The sequence below is a fragment of the Micropterus salmoides genome, unplaced genomic scaffold, assembly GCF_014851395.1.
Source record: "Micropterus salmoides isolate LMB-PRFRI ecotype aquatic unplaced genomic scaffold, ASM1485139v1 Ms_hic_scaffold_9, whole genome shotgun sequence".
Taxonomy (NCBI): Eukaryota; Metazoa; Chordata; class Actinopteri; order Centrarchiformes; family Centrarchidae; genus Micropterus; species Micropterus salmoides.
Genome location: NW_024044681.1, coordinates 1716569 through 1739811, shown reverse-complemented (window position 1 = coordinate 1739811; position 23243 = coordinate 1716569). Strand labels below are relative to the sequence as shown.

The following is a 23243-nucleotide window of genomic DNA, read 5'->3' as shown; positions in this document are numbered from 1 at the left end:
CCAGATTTCTATATTTCTTGTGCATTTTGTTACGTGACAGAAAATCCATCTGTCCGCTCCAGCGGAAGTTCTGCACCAAAGGCTTTATTCTGCTTTATTTTGTATGTTTTATTCTACGTTTGATATAATTTGCGGTTGAATAACTTTATGTGTATTTATACCACTTGTTTTTAGTAAATGTTTTACAGTTTTTGGGACATATTAAGTTTCACTGAATCACTTTTTCAGTTGTTGATGCACTGGACACATTTCAAAATTAAACATATTGGGGGGGGGGAAAGTTTTATAGGCATAGTTTTTACTTGCATGCATGAAAGGGGGTAAAAAAATTAAAAGACAAATAAAGTCAACTAAAATCATTAAAAAGGCTCACTATGAAAGTATGTTAAAATAAGGCACTTAAAGGAGTTCATCAACCATTTGAAAAACAATTTTAAGAAACTCTCCTCTGAACATTTATACATTTTGTAATGGATATATTGCATGCTAAGCTAATTGTGTCACTTGCTGGCATTTTGATTCATACTAATTACTCATTAGATTAGATGCAAGAACTGACAACGAAATGCAGTTTAGTTCAGAGTACAAATACACGTTCACAGTAAGGGGTAGACATGAATGCGTTAAGATAGTATAAACAGTATAAACATGTGCAGGCTGGAAGCTCTCAGCTCTCTGCTTTCACGCATCGCTCCGCACAAAGTGGTAACGGCTTTGTCTGTGATGCGTCTACTGGGCATGATGTCAGCCAGTCACGTGGTGGTCCCTCTGGGTCTCCTCCACATGAGGAAAATCCAGAGATGGTTCGGCCGTCTCCGCCTCGATCCCATAAAGCCAAAAGACGCGTCTCTCATTGGCTGGGGCGGGATGTGCCATTCTCACGTGGTGGGAGGGAAATGGCCACAGCCTCCATCTCTCCACATAAACTGCCTGGAGCTGTCCACAGTGCTGAAAGTGCTGAAACACTTTGCTCCACTCCTGAGAGACAAACATGTGCTGGTGAGAACAGACAACATGACAGCCGCGGCTTAAATAAACCGTCAGGGCGGCGTCCGCTCGGCTCGGCTACTGGAGATGGCCAGGAGCCTGCTGCTGTTGGCCCACGCGAACCTGCGCTCTATGAAGCGCTGTGAAGAGGGAGCAGCGGCCGCCGGGGGAGCCCAGGGGGCCTGGGCTGGAGCCGGCGGAGGCGCAGCCGCAGCAGTGGCCGCGGGGCGCCTCGGCCTGGGGCGGGAGTCGCGGCGATCACGCCAGGAGCCCTGTGAGCGCCGTGGGTGATGAGGTGGCGCTCTTCTCCACGCTGTGTGCAGCTTCACCTTGTCCGCCTCGTCCGAAGCTTGCTGCAGGTGTGTGATTGCATCCTGGAGGAGCGGTCCAAACAGCCCATCGGGGCTGATGGGGCCGTCCAGCAACTCTTTCCTGATCTGCTCCGGCAGATCGGACATGTGCAGCCACATGTTGCGTTGCAGCATCGTCATCCACGCCATAATCCGGGACAGGCCGACCGCCGCCGCTGTGGAGAGCGACAAAATGGCGGCCGTGTCTTTCCCAAACTCGCTGGCGAGCTCGGGGGAAAGGGCGTCGGGCTGAGCAGCGACAGATGACATGGACGAGGCCAGCAGCGATATATTGTTGATGGCGGCTGCTACCTGGGCGGCACACTTGTGGGAGCGGTCGGTGACTCGAGCCGTCACCTGGTCGCGGGCGGAGTCGGCTTCCTCCTGCCGAAAAAAGTGGCTTTAGGCAGCAGGATGGCTGCCAGGCTGGGCTCCAGAGGTGGAATAGGGGGAAACCCACGGTCAGTGAGGCCCTCAACCTTCGTGAAGTTGACGTACCTCGCCACCGGCGCCTTCAGCTTCCCAGGCTCGGCCCCCGCTTCGGAGAGAAAAGGCTGAAGCGGTGGAAAAAGGGGCCACACAGGAACTTATTTGGACGCTTGCTCTGGCTGGTAGATGTCGCCGAGCATGGCGCTAGGAGCAGGTGCAGGAGGCTCAGCAGGCATCGGCACGCCCTTGCGCTCAGCAGCCGTCTTTATTATGTCGGGGAGATCCCGGAAGAGAGCCCCGCAGGACGGCAAGCTGGAAGGTGGAAGTGGAGCAGGAGCTAGCGACGCTGCCTTCTTATCCAGCTCGAAGTCAAACTCCAGGTCTTCCAGCGGGAAGAGGGGAGAGCCTGGCGGGGAGCCAGCAATGGAGGGAGCAGAGTCAGAGGACTCGAGCCCTGCATCGCCAGCAGTCCCGCCGGCGAGGTCCGCCGTGAAGCTAACTGGCTTAGCCCAGCTAGCATCGTCGTCCTCCTCCTCCTGCAGGGCCGCGAAGGCGTCGACCTGCCGTCGCTTCTCCTCCACGGGCAGCTGTGCGCAGTAGGGGCACGAGGCCCGGGGAGTCAGAGCCAGGCCAGCGTGCTGAGGACCGAGGCAGGTCTCGCAGCGGGCGTGGAGATCAAACCCCATGATGTAGCCGGCGTGGCAGGACGGGCAGAGGCGGACTCCTTCCGAGCGGCGGACCTCAACGGTAGAGCGGTGAGTAGCCATAGGAAGAGCTCTTTAGTCAGGAAATTTGCTCTTTAGACGCTACTCTGCTCTCAGAAATGACTGCTATGCAGCGCTGAAGAAAAAAGGGGAGCAGATCTCTGGTCTCGCCGGTATTATATACCTAAATTGTGGACCTGAGAGAGGCCCGTGCACGGCACATGGGCGCGAAAGAAATCTTCAGGACTGCGCATGCGCGCGGGGATGAACCCAATAGCGACAGCTCTTAGAGGGCTACGCCTATACTCATAGAATCTGGGGTTACAATACGTAACCAACGTTCACTTTATTTCACTTTTAGGGATTTAAAATGATGCAATTTAAAATGCCTTCCAATTAAGTAGCTGTGAATCAGGTAAGCCAGCTGTTAATCTTTATTAAAATTATTCTTAAAAGCATTTTGTCATGGCATTTTCTATTTCGTATAGGCTTCGCCCTCTAAGAGCTGTCGCTATTGGGTTCATCCCCGCGCGCATGCGCAGTCCTGAAGATTTCTTTCGCGCCCATGTGCCGTGCACGGGCCTCTCTCAGGTCCGCAATTTAGGTATATAATACCGGCGAGACCAGAGATCTGCTCCCCTTTTTTCTTCAGCGCTGCATAGCAGTCATTCGGAGAGCAGAGTAGCATCTAAAGAGCAATTTCCTGACTAAAGAGCTTTTCCTATGGCTACTCACCGCTCTACCGTTGAGGTCCGCCGCTCGGAAGGAGTCCGCCTCTGCCCGTCCTGCCACGCCGGCTACATCATGGGGTTTGATCTCCACGCCCGCTGCGAGACCTGCCTCGGTCCCAGCACGCTGGCCTGGCTCTGACTCCCCAGGCCTCGAGCCCCTACTGCGCACAGCTGCCCGTGGAGGAGAAGCGACGGCGGGTCGACGCCTTCGCGGCCCTGCAGGAGGAGGAGGACGACGAAGCTAGCTGGGCTAAGCCAGTTAGCTTCACGGCGGACCTCGCCGGCGGGACTGCTGGCGATGCAGGGCTCGAGTCCTCTGACTCTGCTCCCTCCATTGCTGGCTCCCCGCCAGGCTCTCCCCTCTTCCCGCTGGAAGATCTGGAGTTTGACTTGGATGAGAAGGCGGCGTCGCTGGTCCTGCTCCACTTCCGCCTTCCAGCTTGCCGTCCTGCGGGGCTCTCTCCGGGATCTCCCCGACATAATCAAGACGGCTGCTGAGCGCAAGGGCGTGCCGATACCTGCTGAGCCTCCTGCACCTGCTCCTAGCGCCATGCTCGGCGACATCTACCAGCCAGAGCAAGCCTCCAAACAGGTTCCTGTGTGGCCCCTTTTTCCACCGCTTCAGCCTTTTCTCTCCGAAGCGGGGGCCGAGCCTGGGAAGCTGAAGGCGCCGGTGGCGAGGTACGTCAACTTCACGAAGGTCGAGGGCCTCACTGACCGTGGTTTTCCCTCTGTCCCACCTCTGGAGCCCAGCCTGGCAGCCATCCTGCTGCCTAAAGCCACCTTTTTCGGCAGGAGGAAGCCGACTCCGCCCTCCACCCGCGACCAGGTGACGGCTCGAGTCACGGACCGCTCCCACCAGTGCGCCGCCCAGGTAACAGCCGCCATCAACAACATATCGCTGCTGGCCTCGTCCATGTCATCTGTCGCTGCTCAGCCCGACGCCCTTTCCCCCGAGCTCGCCAGCGAGTTTGGGAAAGCCGCGGCCGCCATTTTGACGCTCGCCACAGCGGCGGCGGTCGGCCAGTCCCGGATTATGGCGTGGATGACAGTGCTGCAACGCAACATGTGGCTGCACATGTCCGATCTGCCGGAGCAGATCAGGAAGGAGTTGCCCGATGGGCTGTTTGGGCCGCTCCTCCAGGATGCAATCACACACATGCAGCAAGCTTCGGACGAGGCGGACAAGGTGAAGCGGCACACAGCGTGGAGCAGAGCGCCACCTCAACACCCACGGCGCTCACAGGGCTCCCGGCGTGATCGCCGCGACTCCCGCCCCAGGCCGAGGCCCCCCGGGCTCCTCCGGCGGCCGCTGCTCCCTCTTCACAGCGCCGCCCTGCAGTCAAGAACAGGCGAGCGGCTTGCTCCTGGTCCAACCCCCCCGCCGAGCCTCCCCGCAAACAGCGGAGGTATTGACGGGACGCGGGGGACGTGTGTTTTCTTCCCGGAACAGCCGGACACAACGGCTCTTTTCAGAGCCAACCAAATGTCCATAAAGAGCATGTTCCTAACAGTCAGCCTGCCCCTCTCTCTCCTGAGCTTCCTGCAGCTGATGAAACGCACGTCTCCCACACACAAGCAAGCTCCGCTGCGCACGCACACGCTGCGTCAGTTGTTGAGCCGCTGTTGTCCCTCTCTCATATTATCATGAGTGAAAAACATTCACATCAGATAAACACAACAGCCCACCCATACTCCCTGCGGCCTCCCCACCTCTCACCCTTCAGTGTGTGTTAGTGGAGGTTTTTCACCGTGGCACGAGTCTGACACTGAGAATGAGCGGCCCGAGTGTTTCACACTATCGCCGCCGCAGCCCTTTCAACTCAGCCCTCCCATGGGCCGTGTCGAGCGGCTCTGCAGCTCACACGGCGGCGGAGAGGGCTCTTCTCTGGCTGTCAGAAATGTCCACAGAGGCCCCCCAGATTTTTGCTCGCCCGCTTTCAGAGCGTTGCTGCGCGTGGCAAAATCTGCCCATGAACGAGTGGATGGCGAGATTAATAAAGAAGGGTTACACTCTCCAATTCGCCAGCCCCCCTCCTCCTTTCAGCGGGGTGCTGGAGACCGTCATGTCATCGCAGTCAGAGACATCTGCTCTGATGGCAGAAATAACAGAGCTCCTGAGCAAAGGAGCGATTTCAAAAGTCCCGCGGGGCGAGGAGAACGAGGGCTTTTACTCCCGTTACTTCCTGGTGCCCAAGAAAACGGGCGGAATGAGGCCGATCCTGGATCTCTCCTCCTTCAACAAATGCATAATGAGGAGGCCGTTCCACATGCTCTCAGTCAGGCACGTATTGGAATGTGTACGTCCCGGGGATTGGTTCGCGTCCATCGACCTAAAGGACGCTTATTTCCATGTCCCCATCATCCCCAGACACAGGAAATTCCTGCGTTTCTCTTTCAGAGGAGCCCAGTTTCAATACAACCGCCTGCCTTTCGGCTATTCTCTGGCCCCGCGCACGTTCTCCAAATGTGTGGAGACAGCGCTGGAGCCGCTGCGCAGGTCGGGCGTCAGAGTGTTGTTTTACCTGGACGACTTGATTGTCATGGCATCGTCCAGGGAGAGCTGTGCGCTACACACGATGAAGCTCGTGAAACACCTGTCCCGCCTGGGTTTTGCCATAAACTGGCAGAAGAGCTCTCCTCTCCCCTCCCAGTCAATAATCTATCTGGGAGTGCATCTGGACTCAGCCCGCATGAGAGCCAAATTATCTCCAGCCAGGCTGGAAGCTCTCAGCTCTCTGCTTTCACGCATCGCTCCGCACAAAGTGGTAACGGCTTTGTCTGTGATGCGTCTACTGGGCATGATGTCGGCCAGTCACGTGGTGGTCCCTCTGGGTCTCCTCCACATGAGGAAAATCCAGAGATGGTTCGGCCGTCTCCGCCTCGATCCCATAAAGCACAAAAGACGCCTGCTGTCCGTTCCCCCCTCAGTACAGTCAGACCTGACGTACTGGAAATCCCCTCACGTGCTTTCAGCGGGGTCCCCCCTCGGGAAAGTGACGTCACATGTCACAGTGTACACGGACGCGTCTCTCATTGGCTGGGGCGGGATGTGCCATTCTCACGTGGTGGGAGGGAAATGGCCACAGCCTCCATCTCTCCACATAAACGGCCTGGAGCTGTCCACAGTGCTGAAAGTGCTGAAACACTTTGCTCCACTCCTGAGAGACAAACATGTGCTGGTGAGAACAGACAACATGACAGCCGCGGCTTACATAAACCGTCAGGGCGGCGTCCGCTCGGCTCGGCTACTAGAGATAGCCAGGAGCCTGCTGCTGTGGGCCCACGCGAACCTGCGCTCTATCAGAGCCCTCCACATTCCCGGTGTTCAGAACCGAGCCGCGGACCTCATGTCACGCGGCGGTCCGTCTCAGAACGAGTGGAGACTGAATTCCACTCTTACTCAGGAACTGTGGGACAGATTCGGGGAGTCAGAGATAGATCTGTTCGCCTCACGAGAAAACGCACAGTGCGCACTGTGGTTCTCACTGAACGCACGGGACGAGCCGCCACTGGGCGTGGACGCCTTCTCACACAGCCCGTGGCCCAGAACGCTCCTTTATGCTTTCCCCCCGGTTCCTCTGATTCCCCGCCTCCTGGCGCGCATTCAGGAGGAGCTCCTAACAGTGATTCTGGTGGCACCAGAACGCACGAGCGCATCATGGTTTCCAGTGATGATTCAGCTGCTGTCGGGGAAACCGTGGCAGCTGCCGTGGCGCAGAGACGCGCTCTCACAGCTGGACGGAGCCATCCTACACTTCCCAGTGATAGGTCAGCGTTTGTGGGCTTGGCCCCTGAACGGGAGCGCCTTGAAAGATTAGGATTGCCCCCTAATGTGGTGCGCACCATCCAAGGCGCTAGGGCTCCCTCCACTACTGCTTCTTATAGAGCAAAGTGGTCCGCTTTTCAGCACTGGTGTGTGGAAAGAGACACGGACCCCGTCTCGTGTCCCTTATCTCTTGTTCTGTCCTTCCTCCAGCTGCTGGTGGACAGAAATCTGGCTTTATCCACGTCAAATCGTACGTGGCGGCCATCTCTTCCTGCCACGAGGGCTTTGGAGAGAGATCGGTTTTTGCGCATCCGCTGGTTAAGCGTTTTTTAAGAGGAGTGAGAAGGCAGCGGCCTGTCACGCGCCCCTTGGCGCCACAGTGGGATTTACCGCTTGTGCTGCGCGCTCTGAGCAATCCCCCCTTTGAGCCACTGCCGCAAACTTCTCTCAGACTGCTGTCTCTGAAGACAGCCCTCCTTTTGGCACTGACCTCTGCTAAGAGGGTGAGCGATCTGTGCGCTCTCTCAGTCGCTCCATCCTGCCTCGCTATCAGAGCTGACGGGAGCTCCGCCACCTTGAGGCCGAACCCAGCGTTCATGCCCAAGGTTATAACTAGCTCCTTCAGGTCACGGATTATTTCCCTGGAAGGTTTTTTCCCTCCTCCTCATCGAAACGAGGCGGAGGAAGCATCTCATCGTCTCTGCCCGGTGCGCGCGTTGTCTCATTATGTAGAGCGCACGGCTGCCCTCAGAAAAACTCAACAGCTGTTTGTTCACTACAGAGAGCATTCACGAGGCAAGTCTCTGTCAAAACAACGGTTGGCTCATTGGCTGTGTGAGGCCATCACACAGGCGTACGTTACGGCTGGGGAGGACCCCCCACCCGGCATCCGTGCGCACTCGACAAGAGCCGTGTCCTCCTCCACAGCGCTGTTCAGCGGGATGGCTGTGGAGGATATTTGCACAGCGGCATCATGGGCTTCACCCTGCCCCTTTATCCGCTTCTATTTACGCGATGCATCGGGGTTTTCTCTAACGCACTCGGTACTGAATGTTCTGGAGACCAGGCGCGACGCTGCTGGCTCGGGACACGTTACGCACACATAGGCTTCCCTGTAAGGAGCCGGTAAGGCTCCTCTTGCCACGGGCTGTTGGGGCTCCTTCTGTCTTAGTTGCGCTCCAGTTGGACTGCCACAATGCGTAACAACCGTCCTTACTGTTCCCTCAACATAAGCCGCAGTGTGCGTCTGTGTGTGCCTGTACTCTGGGCGTTCTCGTGCGCACACACACCCCCCGTTGCCGGGATGCGTGTGTGTTGTCCTATCCTCCCGCCTGCTCTGCTCGTTGTTGGGACTGGTTACAATGCGTAACTGTCGTTCCAATTTCCTCACAGCAGCAGGTGGGAGGCAGGGAGTGATGCGTTCAGCCATCCTGTTATCTGGTCTAATGCGGATGGCCGCGTATCTCAGTTTCCGTAGCGTAATGGATCAGACGCTCGCCTTCTATGCCGAAGGTACCTGGTTCGAGACCAGACGGAAACACTGACCTACATTTTGGTCTCTATCATGCATTGTGTGATTAGGGTACTGTGAGCTGGTGTGTTAATGCTTATGACCGCTGGGGGTCCAGTGGGCATTGACTACATCTGGCTTCGCCCTTATCCCAATAGCGACAGCTCTTAGAGGGCGAAGCCTATACGAAATAGAACGTTGGTTACGTATTGTAACCCCAGATTCTATGAGTATAGGCGTAGCCCTCTAAGCTGCGGGCCCGACTGGTCCCACCAGCGTCGGCTGAAGAAAAAAAGCTGACCTCTTGGGAGCAGATCTCTGGTCTCGCCGGTATTATATACCTAAATTGCGGACCTGAGAGAGGCCCGTGCACGGCACATGGGCGCGAAAGAAATCTTCAGGACTGCGCATGCGCGCGGGGATGAACCCAATAGCGACAGCTCTTAGAGGGCTACGCCTATACTCATAGAATCTGGGGTTACAATACGTAACCAACGTTCTTACAATGTTATGATTTTTATTTTATTTCTTATTCTATTATTATTTGTGTGCTTTACTTTGCTTTTTTCTTTGAATTCCATCCACTAAATTCTGCTTAACTTCTTCTATTTTATTGCACTGTATAAACTGTAAATAAATAAATAAATAAATAGGCCAACATGTAATTTTTTTGTCTGAACTGCGGGGCGGAAGTTTCAAAATTGCTACAGTCACGTGACGTAGAGCGTTCTGATTGGGCGATCATACTGCAGCTGTATCTGACCAATGAACGACCAGGTTGTAGCTATATAAGCCACACTTTGCCGCGGTAACGTTATTCTGAATTCAGAAATTTAATTTAGAAACAGTCAGTATGTCTGGAAGAGGAAAGACCGGTGCCGGCAAAGCCAGAGCGAAGGCAAAGACTCGCTCCTCCCGTGCTGGACTCCAGTTCCCCGTCGGTCGTGTCCACAGGCTCCTGAGAAAAGGCAACTATGCCCAGCGTGTCGGTGCCGGAGCCCCCGTGTACCTGGCGGCCGTGCTCGAGTACCTGACCGCTGAGATCCTGGAGCTGGCCGGAAACGCCGCCCGCGACAACAAGAAGACCAGGATCATCCCCCGTCACCTGCAGCTGGCCGTCCGCAACGACGAGGAGCTCAACAAGCTGCTCGGCGGAGTCACCATCGCTCAGGGCGGCGTGCTGCCCAACATCCAGGCGGTCCTGCTGCCCAAGAAGACCGAGAAGCCCGCCAAGAAGTAAACAACCACAAACACAACGGCTCTTTTAAGAGCCACCCACTTACTCTCAGAGCAAACTCCTGCAACACCACTTGCTAGAGACACCAAGTTTACAAGGTCAACTTACTGAAGTACTTCATCTGTGCTCATACTCACAACAATACAAACTCCTTTATTGCACAACTACATGATTTTATTGGCGGTTGTTCTAAAATGATTGTGGGCCACAGATACTTCATCTGCCTCCTTATCAGGTTTTCACATATCAGTTTGACTTAATGTTACACAAACGGCACTTTACAGGAACATCAAAATAAATGCAAAGCTAGAAACAGAAAGCAAAACCCAACAAACAGGTAAACGACTACTTATAGAAAAAGCAACAAAGACCAGCAATTAATCTAAAGAAGTTTCTGTAGCTACTTGGCTAAATACTAAGGAGATTCATCTGTCTGGTGTTTTACTACACACAACAACTATTCCTATAATCCTAATTCAGACCATCAGGATTATTTGAATTGGAGCTAATAACACTGTGAGGTCTGACAAACATCAGTAACATCAAATGTGTTTTTGGTCTTGGAGCATAACATGAAAGGTTTCCTTAGTTTACATATTTTATTGCAACTTATGTCTTTAGTCATCAAAGGAAAGGGGTTACTACTTTAATACATGTTGGCTTTTAATGAGGCCAGATGAAAAGAAGAACAAACTGGTTGTTATTAAGCTGAATTATTGTCATTATGATTTCTCACACAGCAGTTACGTGTAAGGTCAATGTCAGCGAAACACGAGGGTTAATGGTCAGCTGATCCAAAGCCATTTGAACCAGTTGAGTACTTTAAACTGGGTGCAGCCACAGTTACAATTAGAAATTTTAGCTTTAACTGTGTGAAAAAAGGTTATTGTGACTTATTAAAAGGGCATCGACGACGCTGAGCGCTCACGCTCCATCAGGAGTCATTAATGACGCCGGTGTTAGAAGCAGATAATAAGCTTGATCAGATATAGCCGAATAAAACTCATAACATTGTTAATTCACCGTATATCTTGTGGCATCTGGCAAAGTAACTTTCTAGTTTGCTGTTTGGTGCCGCTTACCTTCTGATAATATTAAATATGTTTGCTGCAGAATAACCTGAAGCTGTTAACTCATTAATTTACATTATTTCTCAGTTTTACTGACCTAAACTTTGTCTTTCCTTCTTTGGTTATTCTGCAGCAGTGGAAGGAAATGAGGCCTTAAAAGTTGATGTAAAAACAAATTTATACAGTAAACACTTTGGAACAGCCTGTTTTGTCCTATATTATATATCTTATATAATCCTATAATATTTATGGAGGAAGGCAAAGCAGTCGATCCTACAATAAAAAACATTAATGAACGATTCTACTTTGTTTTCATTGTTAATTTTATATCTGAAAATGTCTGTTTTGGTAACATAAACATTGTTTTTAACTTAACTCAGCAGTTTGCTGTTTACTTTTGTGCCATTTAAGATTTTTCACTGTTTAGATTTCAATAAAAACTAGGAAAATCCCTGTGTTTTAAAACTTTTGACCGGTACTGCACTCAAGCACCTTAAACTTTCCCTCTTCTGCATATTTATTTACACATGAATGCATTCATTTATGAAACATCAGTTTTATGTAAAAGTATGTCCACTTTGATATCACATCTCAAAACTTTTATTTATTTCCACTATGTCTTATTATTTTAACTCAGCATGAATAAAGCTAAAGTCTGAGTAGTGTGTTTCGAGCTACAGCACAATTATTTTTACACATATAGTTCACTTTTGCTGTTAAAATGATGTGTGTATATATATATATATATATATATATATAATTAAGGGAAATGGCTCCAAACCCTGTTATCAATATCCAACTGCACAAATCAAAGCAGTATGGTGACATACTAAAACAAAAAAAGTCAATATTGTAGGTGAAATTGGTGTAAAAGACTTGAACTAAATGAATCAAAACACAAAGAACCTGTTAGCATGTAGAACATGTTAAACATTTGAGAATTCGATTATTATAATTCTTGTGAAAATCTGAGGGCCAGTATCAAGTTTGTACTTTTATTTTGAAGGAATGTTTCTTATCAGGAAGTGCGGCGGCTCAAAGTTTCTAGCTTGGAGGGGAACAGGGAAAATGGCGGGCTGCGCTTGAGCCGTTAGTCCTCAACTACGTCCGCAGACTGACTTTAAGTACCGGCGCTCAGGACCCGTCAGCTACCAGTTTTTCTTCGGAACGAACTAGACGCTGAGAAAATGAGCGGCCGCGGAAAAGGAGGAAAGGGACTCGGCAAAGGAGGCGCCAAGAGGCACCGCAAAGTGCTCCGTGATAACATCCAGGGCATCACCAAGCCCGCCATCCGCCGTCTGGCTCGCCGCGGCGGAGTCAAGCGAATCTCCGGTCTGATCTACGAGGAGACCCGCGGGGTGCTTAAGGTCTTCCTGGAGAACGTGATCCGCGATGCCGTCACCTACACCGAGCACGCCAAGAGGAAGACCGTCACCGCCATGGACGTGGTGTACGCTCTGAAGAGGCAGGGCCGCACCCTGTACGGCTTCGGAGGCTAAACCCGATCCTCTAACAACACAACAACCAAAGGCTCTTTTAAGAGCCACCCAACTACCTCTAAGAGCTCATTCCTCATATTATGGACTGTAAAGTTCTTAAATGCTATGTGATAAATGGCCACTGATTAATATGCATCTACAATCTAAAACTAACAAATATTTAAAGTCCCCACTAAAGGTGAAAACTAGTGATTTGCGATGCCACTTAATTTCCATACAACTGACTACAAAGTAATACCCAGGCTGGTATTACCGATACTAATAACTTGCATATTTTCTTTCTAGTTTAATGTGACCTCCTGTTTCTGTCTTTGGGAGAAATAAGGAGCAGCCTGTAGCCTTACCAATTCAAAATGATGGCTGCATAAAACTGTCATTCTTTAATTATATTCTATTTTCATGCATATATCTATAAATTAGCGGTGTTGCCAAAGTATTTCACTGTCTTTGCACACACATCACGCACAGCGTCATTATTACCTTCACAGCTAAATTACAGCCAGACGTGACTGTTTTCACAGTGGAAGGAAAAGTAGTTCCTATCAACCGAGTGGCCTATAATTAGACCATCCTGGTGACAGTAAGATACTTATGATAAAACACTCACTCCAAATTACTGAGTTTAGATATTGATCCTTTTATGTGAGTATCGATCCTAGAGCAGGAGACGCTGGTATCACAAATATCGATCGATCCGCACATGCCTACATGCCATTTTGGGTGGACTGTAGATATCAAATGAAAGCTCTTTGTATTGCCAAAAAGGAAAGGCGTGAATTCTTAATCATCTTGGAGTAGAAACCAAAATACTGGCGTGTGGTTAATAATCATACGTAATCAATCACCATGACAACCAAAAACTGACAGCTGGAGTGTTCACTAACGAGGTGCTGTGTTAACATCACTACACTTTACTGTCTGGCAGGAGTAGCTATTATACTATATTAATACATTTTTTTAAATAACATTTACTGGCTCTACATGAAAATACACACAGATAGATATCTTACAAACAGACAAATGTGACTGAGTATGTCTTTGACCGAGGATAATATAAGTTGTAGGACTGATCTGGCTTTGCCTTCATTAATAAAGATCATTTGTGTCAAACCGTTTACCGACAAAGGCTGACTGCCTCATCCATCCATGAGGATCTTTTGGCCGATCTGCTAAGCGGGGCAGGTGCAGTGGACTCCATGAGGGCAGATGTGTATGCTTTGGAAAGGAAAAACATCTTTATAAAATATAACACACCATCACAGGAACATCTCAGCTTCCATCGTGGTTGAAATGCAGAACTACAGAGAGAAACCTGTGGAAAAGGCAGATCATGTTGTTCACAAGTTGTACACGTGTGAAAAAACCCAGAAGTAAAGACCAAATTCTTCTTGTATTGTGAGCCAACGCTGCCACCTTGTGACTAAAACTGAAACTAAAACTGTTGCAGTCCAGTGAAACAGCCCTGCAATAAATTATTTCTTCATGAAGATAGAAATATTTTTTTGTAATTTGTAAAATGTTCATGTGTTTTTACTCTTAATCTCCAAAATGGCTGTTTGTTTCAACATAATCTTTACTCTACAGAATTAGCTGTGATTTACTTCAGTACAAATGTGTGATGCATTTACATTTATAAAATTATTCTTTGCACAATCTGGGAAATTTACCTCCACAGTATTTTATTTCTGGAGGCACTGAAATCAAATTAAACCAGGCACCAACCAGCACCACTGACGACTGGACCACTAATCATTTTTAACCACAAACCGTATAAGGTAACTGGTTCCAGCGTGCTCATGCATGTTCAAAACGTGGTTCATCATCACATCTCAGTTAGAGTGGAAGAAGCTGCAGCCGAGTACAGATATTTAATAATGGCCTCCACAGATTCAGGTCCTTTCTGTAAATAAGAAAATGTAATTATAACAAAAGCCAAAACAAACGTAACAACCACCAGTCGTGCCATTAGATCGACCTTTACAAAGCTTATAACGCTCCTTCTCTGCTGATGTTCAGTCTGAGATGTGTTAAATAATATGTATGTATAATCTGTCTTCTTAAGTTTCAGGGTGTTGAGCGTTCAGGACCTCCATATTAATGAGCTGCTAGTTGACAAAAACAAGCACAGAAGCCACACATGTGTCTCATTATTGAACATTTACCAAATGTTTTCATCATCAGAGTAGCTACGACCTGATTGTGCAGCTGCTCTTGTCACTTCTTTGCCTCTTGCTTAGCCAAAGCCATGAGTTTATAAAACTTATACATTTACACAGCAAAAAAACTCAAAAGTACACATTTAGAAATATCACATTATATAGCGAAACACACATGAACACAGGAAGAACATGCAAACTCCACACAGAGAAGCCCGTGGCTGGATTCAAACCTGCCTCACGAATTGAAATTAATTACTCATTAGGATGTAAAACTCACTCACACACAGACACGTCATGTTAATTAATAAACACAGACACAGGGCAGAGAGTGGACTGACCAGGGCCAAACTCCTGAAAGTCCTGTATGTGTACATACATGTCCATAAACAACAGTGGACATTAACTAGCAGCTGTTCCACAGTTTATGTACATGACATTACAATTTCAACATCAAAACGAGACAGCTAATAGTGCCGTATAAGTAGAGGATGTTTACTGTTGCTTTGCAGTCTTCATTTTGGTGGTGGGGGGGTCAATTATTGTCAGATTAAGATTGAGTTCAAACTTTGGTCTTTCTATACTGTGACTTGGCTCTCCTGTAAAGTTAGTGAAATGCTCGCACCCCTCGATAATACAGAGTTTGAACTTGATTTAGCCGTTTTTGACAGTTCAGTGCATGAAACACATACATTGTTGTGCATGTCTGAATCTTTCATATCCACATCCAAGTTACCTGTTAAGACCCCCATCCATCTCAAAGACCTTCATTAAGCCATTACATACTGTAGCGCTGCTGAATGCATTCAATGTTTTACAGCTGAACTTCAGGCCAATGTTTGTTTTCCAGGTCATGTAACTGCACATCACTTAGAGATAAAGCCATTTTTATGTCAACTGTAACTATAATATAAAAATATATCGTCGCTGTCCGATGAAAACCACGTATATCCACTTTAGATGATTTTGTCTTTTTTCTATATTTGGAACAAGCAAATTCTCCTCTGTATGCTGTCAGCGTTCGTAATCGAATTGACCAATTAAAAGAGGTTTTATGACGTTATGTATTGAACAAGTATCTCCACTGGATGTGAAAAGTGTCCATCAAACAGCGTATCTCCCGCTGCAGGCTGGATGCCCCTGCTGTGAAAGTTAGAAGCAGAGCGCACTCTTAATTTTCTGTGGAAGACAACGTCGCCAAGGTAAAGTATCACCTTAAGATTATTATTTAATAATAAGTTTGTACATGTTCATAGTATTTTTCGACTGGCATCTGTGTAGATTAGCTAACGACATTTTGTTCTTTAACATCAACAAAGTGTGACTTTCGACAGCTAGCTAATGTTAGCTGGGTAATAAGTCTCGATTTGTATTACGATCAGATATCTTATATAAATAATCTGATATAAAATCACAGATATATCAAATTGTTTGCATTGTTTGTAAACACGTTTTATACCGTGGATAAGTAAGTTACTAGGTTAGACTTATTAACTTAATTACATCGTGTCATTCTCAAATCGAGCGATGCTTTTTTATTTTATCATGGCAGCATTGTTGTACATTTCATTAGGGACTTAGATGTATTCGTCAACATCTGATTTCTCACGCAGAGTACCTTAAATGATGTTGTCTGGTGTGTGCACTCTTCCTCTTTTTCAGGATAGACATGTCGTTTTCATTAGAAGAGCTTTGCGCATTGGTCAATGTTAAATACGATAGGGCAGTAGAGGCAGCAGCCAGTGTCAGCAGTGAGGAAGAAGGTTTGTGGAAAACTAGGATTAAGACAGCCAGAGCAAAGAATGCAAAGTCAGCAACATTGGATGATGTCATTATTGTATTAAGTGTACTTTATGTGTTCTTCTCTATCTTTTCCAGATTCCCTTGAGTGTGACCAGGTTGAGTCTCCTGCTTTTGTACCGGATGAATGTGAAAGTGAAGGTAGGTATTATTAAAGTTATTTAAAAAAAATTTAATTTGTGTGGAAAACATTTCCTACAACAAATGCAGCTCACAGTGCTTCACATATCTAAATGCATGGATTTGAAAATGAAGGTAGGTATTATGACCTGGGACAGAAAGGCCTGCACACCATTAGACTCCAAATAAAAACTGTTCTTGAGGACAACATTTTGATTTGGTCTCATAGAATCAAGCATTGCCTCGGAAACAAATTTATTTTAAGTCGGTGGGACGGTGTGCAGACCTTTTTCCTTTGTGTCCTGTACTGATATATTTGTCTTGCACCTGAACTTAACTGGGTGTGCACACGTTTTGAATGTATAATAATAAGAATAACAGCAAATCCTTTGTATACAATCTTTCATACAAAAAAATATAGCACAAAGCAATTTAGAGATCACAATCGAGTAAGAAGTAATAAAACCGCACCAATTAACAGACTCTGATGCACACATAAGTGTGTGTGATGTCTTTAATGCAGTAGCGTTTGTGGAAGTGAATGCTGGATGTTTTCCTAGTTGGCTTGTTACTGTTTGTGGTCAGCTGCACACGCTGTCTTTCTCATGCAGACATACACCATTACGACACACTGAGGACATTTACAGAATTTTTGTTTTCTCTTTCTTTTAATCAAAAGGAGAGGGAGTTGAGGAGGATTCTTCAGCTGGTGGGGCTCGTCCAGGAAGGTCAAGGAAGAAAGGAAATCCAGAGACCTGGAACGTGAATATTCAGAAAAGAAGGAGAATGAGGGGCCAGTCCTACCTCGGGAGGAAGAATCAAGAGCCTGGGTTGAAGGAGGCAAGAAAAATAGGGATGCCATGCCAGTCTGCGGCCTGCCAAAAGTCCACTAAACTGCATTGCAATGAAGTCGAGGAGTCAAAGAGGGAGGAGATCCTAATTTCTGGGGGAAATTAGACTGGAAAGAGAGGAAAATTTTTGTTAAGTCTTTAGTCGAGGTCAGCAGTGTAAAGCGGCGGCGCACAGGATTAGATGAATCCAGGAGGTCGGCATCCATTTCTTGTCACCTTGTAGTGGATGCAAGAAGCACCAGAGTGTGCCAACGCATGTTCCTGTCTACACTAGGCATAAAGCAGTGGTGTTTTCTGAAATGGGTAGGAAGAAGAGGAGAGAGTCCTGAAAAGACTGAGAGAGCGAGAGTGAGGTCAGAAGAGCAGGACTTCCTTAAGACCTTCCTTGTAGATCTTCCAAAGGTTCCATCACACTACTGTAGGTCCTCTTCATCAAAGATGTACCTGGAGCCGGAGTTCAAGTCTCTCAATCATCTCCACGCTGAGTATAAGCGCTCTTGTGCCGAACATGGAATCCAGTCTCTGTCGAGGCAAGTTTTCGCCAACATTTTCAATGACTTAAATCTTTCTCTTTTTCACCCAAAGAAAGACCAGTGTGATACATGCTGTTCATTCAAGGCTGGAAACATTGAAGCTGCCACATGGGAGGAGCACTGCCTTAAAAAAGACACAGCACGAGCCATGAAGCAGAAGGACAAAGATGAGGCTGGTGAGAAGACCTTGGTGGCCTGCATGGATCTACAGGGGCTCCCGCTCTGCCCCAAGCTGCAAGCCTCCGCCCTCTATTACAAGACTAAGCTCAGTGTTCATAACTTCACCATCTTTGACATGTCATCACATGATGCAACAAATTACCTGTGGCATGAAGGTGAAGCTGGTCTCTCTGCCAACGAGTTTGCTTCATGCATCGTGCACTTTCTTGAAGCAAACCCCTCATACGAAGAATACATCCTGTGGAGTGATGGATGCGGCTACCAGAGTCGAAACCTGCTCCTGAGCAACGCCCTCCTCAAGTTTGCGACCGAAAAACAGAAGATAGTGACGCAGAAGTATCTGGAACGAGGTCACACACAAATGGAGTGTGATAGAGAGAAAACTAAGAGACAGAGAGATCTGTGTTCCGGCTGAGTATGCTGCAGTGATCCGGGGAGCTCGCTCCAATCCCAGGCCATACCATGTGAGGTACGTGGACCACAGTTTCTCCACCGACTTCAGCCAAGTGACCATCTGCAAGTCCATCCGACCAGGGAAAAAAGCTGGAGATCCAACAGTCCATGATCTTCGAGGAATCAGGTATTTGTTTTTGTACTATTACTCCACTACATTTATTTGGCATCTTTAGTTACTCAATCAAACTATATTATGAAGCATATTACCAAGCCGTTCAGCAAATAGTAGTTGGAATCAGCTTTACCTTTACCAGCTGCAACAAAGTATATTTTTAAAGTATATTTTGATGGTAATAATTGTGTGTATTTACTTTAGTAATATTTTAATGTATTTATACTTCTAATATTTCTACAGTGTGGTTTTGCTACTTTTAAGTTCTTAATACTACTTCCACCACTGTGGAAGACATACTGTCTGTAATTTAATCTGTTAAATTTGACTTCATATCTTCTCACTATCACTCTTTCCCCTTCTAATATCTTCCCTCTGTCCACTAGATACAACGTGGATGGCACTATGGAGTACAAGATTCTCCACTCAGATGACTGGGAAGTCTATCCGTCTCCATCTCTCAGGAAGAAGAGACGTGTCACCACAGTGTCCCCTCTGTACACATCCAGCCAGAAAATAAAAGCGCTGAAGTTCAAACACCTTCAAGAACTGAAGAAGGTCTTGCCCAAGGACTTCCATTCCTTCTATGATGGACTGGACCATGAGTGATGCCCATCATCGGCTGGAATATCACACAAGCGCACGCACACACAGATGTACATAGGCTGACTTGGTTACAGTTGTTTATTAAATTCAGTGTAATTAAATTTTATCTGACTTTGTGATGGCTTTACAGGTTTTAATGATATTAATATAATTCAACCAAGTCCAGTTGCCCTTCATTTTAACCTTCGTTGAATATAATTCATAGTTGTTCAAAGTATTAAATAAATTATTAAGTAGTAGTATTAAAGAGTCAATTGTCTCTAACAAATAGCTTGACCATCTTTCCTGACTGTTCATAATTATAATATTTAATGTGTTTTGTGATGTATTTTGTAGCTTGACATTTTCAAAATGTCAAGCCACAAAATACATCAACCTTTGTTGATTAAACCAATTTGATTTTATTTGGTCATTGTCCACTATTGTTGTTCACGATATTAAGATAGCATATTGATGATGATTAGCATTATTTTTAAAACCGGCATCTTATTATTTAGCTCAGGTAGCATCTGAAGTTTTGCCTTTAACTAGCGACTGCAGGTAACGTTTATAAAACAGAGCTACATGTGTCCCTTTTAGAGGAAAGCGCTGTAGCTGTTAATTTAAACAAAGTATCTTAATAGCCGACGGATGCGGTTAAGTTTTTGTGGCAACTTGTCCGGTGTATTATTTGGGGGAAACAGAAATTATGATAGGTGTTTGGAACGATAGCGTTGGATTAAAAGCGTTCAGTTTTCAGCCAAGGATTACAACAAGCTAAGTGATTTACCTGAGGTGAAAAATGTACACACGTCAGTGTCGATGTTGTGCCGAATTAAGCATGCCTTCCGAGAATTGCATGCACCTCGCTGCTGGTAACACTCATTTATGCTGAGAAAGAGGTGGATGCAAATCTGTGCAGGTAGCCTGCATCATCGATTTTGCCCAATTGTGCATGAACCTCTTAAGGTCCTTTTCAGACACTTTGCTGTGCTTGTTGATCAAAAGGAAATCTGTAGGGTAGGCTTACTGTCAATTGATGGGGATGTAAACAGAGACTCGAGGCTCAGAACCACCCGCAAGTCATTGGAGCCTGTTATTTAAAAAAACACGTCCATTTAAAATATTAAACATTTCTCTGACCGTGTAAAGCTAGTGTTTCACTTATAGTGGGTACATTACAGTAATAGCCGGGGGTTTGTTTATGAGAAAAAAAAACGGAGATACGTGATTTTCATCGGACAGTGACAATGTGTTTTATGTGTGCCTGTATTTCCATGAGCAGCTGAGCGTTAACGTGGCTGCTTGTCTGTGTGGTGTTTGCAGGCAGGATGCAGCTCTTGGATGAGGTAGGTGGCTCTTAAAAGAGCCGTTGTGTTGTTTCCAGGTGTGGGTGTGTGAGTTTAAGCCCTCTCTCCGCGGATGCGTCGGGCCAGCTGTATGTCTTTGGGCATGATGGTGACCCTCTTGGCGTGGATGGCGCACAGGTTGGTGTCCTCGAAGAGACCGACCAGGTAAGCCTCGCTGGCCTCCTGCAGAGCCATGACGGCGGAGCTCTGGAAGCGCAGGTCGGTCTTGAAGTCCTGAGCGATCTCCCTCACCAGGCGCTGGAAGGGCAGCTTGCGGATGAGCAGCTCGGTGGACTTCTGGTAGCGGCGGATCTCTCGGAGAGCCACGGTACCGGGCCTGTAGCGGTGGGGCTTCTTCACTCCGCCGGTGGCCGGGGCGCTCTTACGGGCGGCCTTGGTGGCCAGCTGCTTCCTGGGAGCTTTTCCTCCGGTGGATTTACGGGCGGTCTGCTTGGTCCTGGCCATTGTTGACGAGTCTCAGCTTTCTTCTTCAGAGAAGTAGTGATGAGCCCAGTGCCAGAGTGGCTGCTTTATATAGCGAGAGCTGGAGCGCGGGCAGCGCTGATTGGGCAAATAGTCACGTGATACAGCGGGTCATCAAATAAAATTCAAACTACCCGCCTCCAGGTCAGCCGTTAACTTCTGTTTTGTAACTCTCTAAAGCTTTTCACATATTAATATGGTTCATGTATATTATTATATATTATAAAACTTACACATTTAATGTGATCCTCAATGCAGAGAAATGACTCAAATAAATAAAAAAATTACACTGGTATGACAGAAAGAGGGAAGATGAGAAATACTGCATGTCTGAAACCAAATATACATTCAAGAACATTAAGACTATAACAGTGAATTTGTGTTTGACATTCTGTAATTTTGGTTTCTTTTGCGTCATATATACAATTACAGGTATCAATATATATATATATATATATATATAACTGCCAATATTTTTTAACTGAAAAAGAGGGGTGTTGATCAAAGCTACGTTCAAATTTTATTTTACTAAAAATGGTGCTTTTTAATTTGACAAATAAAAGAACTTTTTATGCTCTAAGGACTACCAACTATGTTGTAGACATAAAATATAATCTTCTAATATAATCTAAAATCTCTATTTCCAGACCCTTTTTGGCAAATACATTTACACAGGTTATTAGTGAGTATTAGTGTACAGCACGTTTCTGATTAAATTTTATTACCTTCACATTTTACTTATCTATAGACATCAAAGAGGCAGGACTCCTGTTTTTACATGAACAGTTATAAGTGTAAATCAGATTCATGAGCCAACCGTGGTCTCACAACCAGAGGAATTTAGCCAGAAAAAGCGCCTCAGTAAACTATGCATTTATAACCACATTGGTTTTATTCAGTTTTTAATGTTTGATGGAACTGAGCTCTTCCAGAAAAGTGTGTGTGGCTCTTAAAAGAGCCGTTGGTTTGTTTCTGTATCTCGGGGATGTGGAGCGGGTTTACTTGGAGCTGGTGTACTTGGTCACGGCCTTGGTGCCTTCGGACACGGCGTGCTTGGCCAGTTCTCCGGGCAGCAGCAGGCGGACGGCGGTCTGGATCTCCCTGGAGGTGATGGTGGAGCGCTTGTTGTAGTGGGCCAGACGGGAGGCCTCCCCGGCGATGCGTTCAAAGATGTCGTTCACGAACGAGTTCATGATGCCCATGGCCTTGGAGGAGATGCCGGTGTCGGGGTGGACCTGCTTCATCACCTTGTACACGTAGATGGCGTAGCTCTCCTTCCTGGTCTTCCTCCTCTTCTTGTCCTTCTTGCCGGCGGTCTTGGTCACGGCTTTCTTGGAGCCCTTCTTGGGCGCTGGCTTCGCTGGTTCAGGCATGGTCACAATTTCTCTGCTCGCAGTCAATTGTAGCCGTTCTGGCGGCGCTGGTTCTTCTTAAATGCAGGATATGCGAATGTTACTGTGCGGTTCCCACTCTGCCATTGGCTGGAGGTGAGTGCGTCATAGAGTAACTATGCGGAAGTCTCGCAGCGCCACATGTTTGCTGCGTGTGTGTGAGCTGGTTACAGGAATTAAATGCATTTTACCTTCAGTATCTTTACAGAAAACATAGTTTAACGTTTTTGTGATGCTGCATTATTTGTTTTGTGTAAATGTTATTGAAACATGTTGTTTATTGAACAAATTCTACATATTTTTTGCCATGTCAGCGTGATTTGATCTTTTAAACACTTATTATCATGAAACATATTTATAGTATGCAGTAACAGCACTACACCAGGGCCAGGGGAGGCTAGAGCCCCGTCACATCTGCATAGCCCCAGTTTAGCCCCCCTTAAAGCCTGATTTATACTTCAACGGCATAGCCTGAAGCTGATGATACACGGAGCAACTTTTAGAGCAATGTTGCTGGGCAATGTTGCCATCAGTAGTAATGAGTAAAGATTACCACCGTAAATGTACATATATAGCAATTGTAAGTTGCTTTCAATAAAAGTGTCAGCTAGATGAATAAATGTAAATGTAGCTGGAATCAAGTAACAGCGAACGAAGCTGATGGTCTACTTGCAAGAGATGCGGCGAAAGAAGAAAGTAATACTACTGGAACCGTTACTGAAAGTAAGAAGGGAGAACAAATCCACTGTGGACGAGGAAAACAGACACAGCAGAAACAGTGACATTGACAAGTGTTATTTACACAGTACACAATATTTTAATAAAAATACCAAAACAAAAACTTAAGACCCAATCAGGAAGCCAAATACAATAATGCACTAAAATTAAAGATGAAGTCACAGTGGGTATTTTTTAGCATTACTGTCCTTTGCTATAGTTAA

General features: G+C 47.0%; 4 protein-coding genes across 4 annotated transcripts in view; 2 read left to right on the top strand and 2 right to left on the bottom strand.

Annotated features, from left to right (window-relative positions):
- The first annotated feature begins 9299 nt into the window (after window positions 1-9299).
- On the top strand, window positions 9300-10043 carry LOC119894829 (histone H2A-like). Its single transcript, XM_038707515.1, has one exon. The coding sequence runs from the start codon at window positions 9334-9336 to the stop codon at window positions 9718-9720; it is 387 nt and encodes a 128-aa protein (XP_038563443.1). The 5' UTR covers window positions 9300-9333; the 3' UTR covers window positions 9721-10043.
- Window positions 10044-11871: 1828 nt separating this feature from the next.
- LOC119894832 (histone H4) lies at window positions 11872-12723 on the top strand. Its single transcript, XM_038707519.1, has one exon. The coding sequence runs from the start codon at window positions 11975-11977 to the stop codon at window positions 12284-12286; it is 312 nt and encodes a 103-aa protein (XP_038563447.1). The 5' UTR covers window positions 11872-11974; the 3' UTR covers window positions 12287-12723.
- A 7709-nt stretch (window positions 12724-20432) lies between these two features.
- The window catches only part of LOC119895422, a 4534-nt gene continuing 1723 nt past the window's right edge, over window positions 20433-23243 (bottom strand). The window contains exons 2-3 of the mRNA XM_038708547.1: window positions 21948-22340; window positions 20433-20904 (exon numbers count right to left, since the gene is read on the bottom strand). Of these exons, the coding sequence (XP_038564475.1) occupies window positions 20483-20904; window positions 21948-22340 (815 nt within the window). The 3' untranslated portion in view covers window positions 20433-20482. The remainder of the gene's footprint in view (window positions 20905-21947; window positions 22341-23243) is intronic.
- Window positions 21692-22309, bottom strand: LOC119894830 (histone H2B 1/2). The gene has a single exon (XM_038707517.1). The coding sequence runs from the start codon at window positions 22282-22284 to the stop codon at window positions 21910-21912; it is 375 nt and encodes a 124-aa protein (XP_038563445.1). The 5' UTR covers window positions 22285-22309; the 3' UTR covers window positions 21692-21909.